The sequence below is a fragment of the Gekko japonicus genome, unplaced genomic scaffold, assembly GCF_001447785.1.
Source record: "Gekko japonicus isolate JY-2015 unplaced genomic scaffold, Gekko_japonicus_V1.1 scaffold7, whole genome shotgun sequence".
NCBI classification, from domain to species: Eukaryota; Metazoa; Chordata; class Lepidosauria; order Squamata; family Gekkonidae; genus Gekko; species Gekko japonicus.
In genome coordinates, this window is record NW_015159711.1 from 3,687,081 (window position 1) to 3,693,892 (window position 6,812).

At 45.3% G+C, this 6,812-nt stretch overlaps 1 protein-coding gene across 1 annotated transcript in view; it reads left to right on the forward strand.

Moving 5' to 3' along the window:
• The first annotated feature begins 3,781 nt into the window (after nt 1–3,781).
• The window catches only part of FBXO16 (F-box protein 16), a 26,604-nt gene continuing 23,573 nt past the window's right edge, over nt 3,782–6,812 (forward strand). Inside the window, exon 1 of the mRNA XM_015410090.1 lies at nt 3,782–3,877. Coding sequence (XP_015265576.1) covers nt 3,782–3,877 — 96 coding nt within the window. The remainder of the gene's footprint in view (nt 3,878–6,812) is intronic.

Genomic DNA, 6,812 nt, shown 5'->3' on the forward strand with positions numbered 1-6,812 from the left:
TTCTTCCTTCTTTCACATGTTTATAAGTGGTATAGATTTTCCATGATGGGGAGCATTCCTCTGGTTAAACAAGTGGCCAGAAAGTTCCTCAGCAAATAACATATCATGCCAATTTACACTGATATTATGAATCTGCGATGTCATATTGCCCTACTATGTTGATGGCATTTGCTGATCAAACTGAGTGATCTTATCCACTTAGATCAGCAAGGTTACCAGTGCAATCCTAATCAGAATTACATCCTTCTACCCATTGACTTCAATGACTAAGAAGAGTGTGATTCTCTTTCAAATTGCACTGCCTCAGGATTTTAACAGTCATCATAACCAATGTTCTGGCCGCTTAACGTTTTGCTTAACCAAAGCAGCACATGTCCTAATGTATCTCTAGAAGTCAAAAGGTAAAGTTCAGGTAAAGTGCATTCCAACTGGTTCCGTTGGAAAGGATTAAGCAGCGGGATCTGGAAGTGCTTAAGTTTGCCTTGGTTGACTGAAATACGGAAGCCACTTTCTTAGTGGCAAGTCAGTAAGTGTACAACAGAACAGTTTAAAGACTTCAGTCCAAAGCTGTTCAGTAGCATAATCATTGTAAACAATTAGAGCAGTGTTCACGTGGGCTTCACGATGTGCAAACCATGTTCACGGTTTGTTTGTTTTTAAGAAAAAGGAATCATGGGTGCAATTCTCAGTTTTCACTGCATTTGGCAAAAGATGTTCTGTGATGAAATACAGGTGATCTTAACAGTGGCCCCAGTCACACGGAAGGTTTTGGCCCGGGAGAGGGACGGATCGGGGGCGCCGCAAACGGGCACGATCTCACTGCAACATCTGGGAAGCGGTGTGCACCCGTCCCCAATCCGGCCCTTCAGGCCAAAAACCCGCAGTAAAAAAGAACCACCTCCAGAGGAGGACTTACCGGGAATGCTGCATCAAGCGCAGCCGTGGGATCGCCGCCACGCCCGTCGTCCGGAGCAATCCAGGCTCTTGGCCAAACTGCGCATGCGCACACATGCGCAGTTCGGCTGCCTCGCTCCCCTTTCAGTGGCTTCCCCCCGGCATCTGATCATGCTTTTTCCCCCGTGTGGCAGGGGCCATTGAATCACTAATGGCTCAGCAACTAAGTGGTTAAAGAAAGTACAAGAGCATCATGAGTTTACTTATAATTTATTTAAGCAGAAGTGCACTCTTCTAAGCCTTCTAAGAAGATATATATCTGTTTAGGATTGCTGGACCTCCTGATGGGCACTTGGTATTTCTGGCCACTGTGTGACAGAGTGTTGGACTGGATGGGCCATTGGCCTGATCCAACACTGGCTTCTCTTATGTTCTTATTGCAATATTATTGTATTTTCTTCCATTGCCAAACTGGTGTTACCTTTGTAGGTGTGGCAGGACAGCCATTTAACCTGCTTCGGAATAACTTTTTCTTTTGCTACCAAAATTATCAATCACCTGGCTTCATGAAAGCTGTAAAACAAACAGGTGTGTCAACTTCTAAAGATCAGCTGCCTCATAAGATAAGAAGAAGGGCTTCAGATTTTGTTCAGGGTGTAGGGTATTTTTACCCGATGCAATTTTTAGGTGATACAAGATTATTTTTAAATGCCTACCAAAAAATGTAACAAGTATAATGTTCCAAATTCAAGCGCAGTAGAACCTTAAGAGACCAACAAAATTTTGGGGGTATGAGATTTCGAGAGACAAATATCCTTTCAGCAGAGCTCTGACTCTCAAAAGCTCATCCCCCCACCAAATCTTGTTGGCCACTGGACTTGAATCTAGCTGTTCTACCTCTGCAACTATGGTCCAATAGTAAATCTGAAACCTTTAGCATGTACACAAGTGAGTTGGGAGAGTCTGTGGCTGCCTTTTTGTTGATTTTCTTTATGTTCCACCCTTCTTGCTGAGACTCAAGGTGGAAGGTATACTGGCAAGGTATATTGAAATGTAAACAATACAGAGAGTAGATCTCAAGGTATAAGGCAATGTAGTAAAAGCAAGGTCATGCCTACAATAATCATTTCCAGTGACTACAATCCTATTCCATCATAAAGTTGCCCTCCTGGACTGTTGCATTCTGTAACAGTTCTATCTCGTTTTAAAAATGCCCTCTTGAACACTATTGTTCTGTGTGAGTATACCCTTGGTGGCAAACCCTGATTTGTTACTGTGTCGTATGTGCGATGGCATTTAGAAAAACAGGTTCCTGTTTTGAAATACATGCTAAGTACATAGACCTGTGAGGAAAGAAACATAGGCTGCAATCCTAAAAACACTTTCCTGGGATTAAGTTCCATTGAATAAAATTAACCTTCTGAACATTACCATTTAGGATTGCTCCCATAGCTTCTGTATACACATGGGCTGATTTATACATTATGAAATACACTGGTTGGGTCTGGGGTCCCCAACCTGCATCGTGTGCAACAGTCAGGCATGATTTGTGAATTCTCTTCAATTATTGGATGTACGGTGCCCAGTTTGGATCACAGCTGTGAAGCCTGTGAAGAAGGAGCTTCAGTCTTTACCCCCTCACCGTTTTCTAGACCTCAGATACTTCTGGGGGGGGTCACTATATGCCCTACTAGGGAGATCCAAATAAATAGAAATAGGCCATGATTTTGGAAAGGATGTAGAAGAAGAAGTGGGAGATTTTGGCAAGAACCAGGATGTGCCCCCCTAGACTGATTATATGTCAGAGATCCTGTCATATCCACTTTTCCTGAGGTATGCAAGTTTGGGCCATATTTAGCTCCTCGTTTCCTCTCTCACAGGATCATTTCACACATTACAATATTGCTTTGGTACTGAAGGGGAGTCCATTGCAGCTGCGTGGCAGATGAACCTGTATGATACATATGTTTGCTCCTCAGGTGGTGGTGCTTCAGAATATAGTTCTGGCATTGCATGTTTGAATCTCTCCGCTCCCCACAGAAAAGTAACACAGCTGGTAAAAGCATCTGCTGTATTCCTTCTTCTTGACTCCCTAACGTTTTACAGGCATGGAGGACTTTTTGTCTAATGTGAGTGAGCCTTCAGTCCTGCAATCCATCACCTCCACTCTGGTACAGTCCATTCTTGGAGGATTGTGCCTGAATGCTTAGAGCAGCCCTAATTCGGGGGGAGAGGGAGAATTCAGGTGTTATTTGGGAACACTACAAGGTTTATATTCGAAGGAAACAAAACCTGGGTTAAGCAATGTCAGTTATGATATTTTGTTTTCTTGTAAACTTGTATATCTTGTGTGTCCTTGGTAAAAATTGATCAGAGAGGTTATATGTGATGCACAAACAACCCTTTATTTCAGTTACATGGCTACTCGCTCCTGTATATGAGAGATTCCGTGGCTCGTTATCTTTAAAAACTATCAGGAGGAATGTGTTTTATCTCCCTCTGTTTAGTAAACTTTGGTTAAATTGATAAGGAAGATTGTAAAGAAATGCCAGTGTTGCTAATGTCTGTGGGATCATCAGAATATGCAGACCTAGGACATTCAAAATGTGGTATTAGGGCCAAATCAGACTTGACCCTGGTCTTCCATAGTTTTTAAAATGCTAATTTACTAACCCCGTGTGGTTGCTTTGAAGATGGGGAGGGTTGACTGGCGGAAAAGGTTGTTTAACCTCTTGAACAATTTATAATGTTTCTCCCAATATAAAATGCTTACCCTCCTTCAAGAGTCAATTGCAGTTTCTAGCATACCATTTAAGCTTTCACAGAGATGAAGTTTAAAAAGTAATGTTGATCCTCAAATCTAACATGCATCTTCTGCAGAAAAGTAATGGCATTTGCACCTCCCAAAAACCTGGAGGGCCCCAAGATGCAAACCAAGATGAGTGCCTGGACTCCCCTGAATCATCAGCTCATGAATGACAAGGTTAGTACCATACAGTTGTATAAGAATGGGCCATAGTGTCATTCCACCCTTAATTCTGCAAACACAGAGGATTCTGGTATGCTGTACAGCAGTGTTATGTGGTGGCTCTGCTGGGAGGGTGGGGTAAAAATGTAATAATTTTTTTAAAAAATAGACTTCTTGGAACTTTTTGGCCCTTTGACAGATTTCCCAGTTCTGTTTTGAGAACATTTTGCCCCAACCAGAATTCTTAGGCCAAATTCTGTTTCACAAGGCATTTCTGAATTTCCTAACTGAATTCCCTAGCATTGGAAAAAGTGCAGAAAAGGGCAACTAGAATGATAAAAGGGTTGGAACACTTTCCTTAAGAAGAAAGGTTAAAGTTCTTGGGGCTCTTTAGCTTGGAGAAACGACGGCTGAGGGGTGACATGATCGAGGTTTATAAGATTATGCATGTGATAGAGCAGGTAGAGAAAGAAGTACTTTTCTCCCTTTCTCACAATACAAGAACTTGTGGGCACTCAATGAAATTGCTGAGCAGTCGGGTTAGAAAAGATAAAAGGAAGTACTTCTACACCCAAAGATTGATTAACACATGGAATTCACTGCCACAGGAGGTGGCGGCGGCTACAAGCATGGATGGCTTCATGAGGGAATTAGATATACATAGGGGAGCAGAAGTCCATCAGTGGATATTAGCTGCAAGGTATAGATAGGAACTCTCAGTCTGGGGCAAGTGATGCAATTCTTGGTGCTTGGGGGAGCAACAGTGGGAGGCCTTCTAGTATCCTGGCCTCACTGCTGGACCTCCTGATGGCACCTGGTATTTTTGGCCACTGTGTGACAGAGTGTTGGGCTGGATGGGCCGTTGGCCTGATCCAACATTGGCTCCTGTTATTGTCATGGCTCAGGTGGGGTGTCACCTGACGCTGCCACCACTCTGGTTCCAGGTTCCTCTGAGAAGGCCCAGAGCACCCTCCCAGGCCTTTAGACCTCCCTTTTGGCCGAATAATAGGCGTGAGGACCAGGCAGAGTGAACAGTGAAAATAGTTTATTTTATAGTAGGTCAAACAAACAAGGTGCAGGAATAGTAACAATAAGTGGGTGAAAAGAAATCAAATGCCCTAACGCATCTAAATATATACTGTCCCTAGCTCACTGTCTCAAGTGGGTCTCAGTCTGCTCACCCTTCCTCTCAGGATGAGGGTCTCTTCCCTGCAGCAGCCTTCCTTCTGGCTCTGATCTCTTGGAAGAAGCTTTCTCTGTTGTACCACTTCTCTTAATCTTCGACGTGGTCTCTGTGCTTCACACCCATGGGATACAGTGCACACGTGCTGGATCGATCGGCATTGTAGCAAGGTCTTTAACAGATTTTAGTGCCCAGACCTTGGGCATGCGCAGGAACCCCACCACGCATGCCCAGAGGGGTGGGCGCGGACATCCCACCAGTTCCTTTCTTTCCGCCGTGCTGGAAGCACCTTCCTTTCGTCGGTCTGATCGGTAGCTTTTTTCTCTTCAGCGCTTCGTTTTTCTCCTCAGCTTTCTTTATTTTTCGTTTACCTTTGTTCTTTTGTTGTTTCTTCAAAAAAGAAAGAAAGAACTTTGTTTAGTTTTAGGGGAACTTTTTTCTTTTACCTCAGTCTGGCCTTCGCGCCCCCCCCTGTCTTTTCTTCTCCGTTTTTATTTATTTTATGGAGAAGAAGTGGGGCTTTTTCAAGCATTGCAAGGGCTGTGGCAGTAAGCTCGCTCCACCTGACGGCCACGCCCTCTGCATTTTTTGTCTTGGCGAAACGCACCGACCAGAGTCCTGTCGACACTGTGCCAAATTTTCCAATAAAACTAGGAAAAACCGAGCGGCGTGATTCCGAGTAGCGTTACTCGAATCTGCGCTAAATCCCGCTTCAGTCATGGACTCAGAAGTCCTGGTGAGACCATCAACATCGACGGCCCAGGCTTTGAAGCCTTCGTCCAACATTGTTCAGTTGACATCGAAGCGTTCGGCACCAACGTTGCAGTCTTCGGCGTCCACGCCCGTGAAAAGGAAACAGAAGACGGATAAAGAGCACAAGTCTGCAAAAAGGGCTCCTCCAAGACCCTAAAGGCGGCGAAGTCTGGGAATGTAGCAGGTACTGCACCGGGTAATGCCCCTAATGTGCCCCCCGCTCCAACGGCAGTATCGGCATCGGATGTTGAGATCCTCAGTCGTCCCCCGGGCACGGATTGCTCTCCCTCTGCTCAGTCTTCGACATCGACGGTCTCGGAGTGCCATGCTGATATCGATGCGGCTTGGCATCGACAGATCCCTAAAAGCACTCAAGGTCATCCTCCCCATCTGTTCGCCGAGGATCGGCCCTTCGATATTGATGATCGGGCTAATAGGGCCTGCACACGGAGACGAGATCCTACACTGTCTCCAAGATGCTCCCGCTCCAGGAGTAGATCCTCACGAGTGTTCCTGCCCCCCCACCTCCTCCTCTCCCCATGTCTATGGTCCTGTTACAGGCAGCAAAGGCCCCGTGGGATAAACTGTCATCGGCTCCAGTATCCACACGTCGCTTGGACCACATGTACAGAGTCCAAGAAACTGGAGCAGAATTCTTATTCTCCCATCCTCAACCAAATTCCATGGTAGTCACTTCCTCATCCAAGTCCAAGGGAACACATTCTGCACCTTCAGACAAGGGGAGCAGAAAGTTAGATGCATTCAGACGCCGTTTCTACTCTACGAGAGCGCTGAGAGTAAAGACCACCAATTACTTAGCGTGTATGAGCAGATACCAGTACACCTTGTGGGAAAGGCTTTCTGAGCTTCTGGTTCATCTCCCAGAAGACAAGCGTCAGGCAGCCCGCATCATCCAAAAGGAGGGCATGGTGCTGGCAAAGCAACAAATCAATACTTCCAAACATGCGCTAGACACTTCCTCAAGGACAGTAGCTTCAGCCATAGCCCTACGAT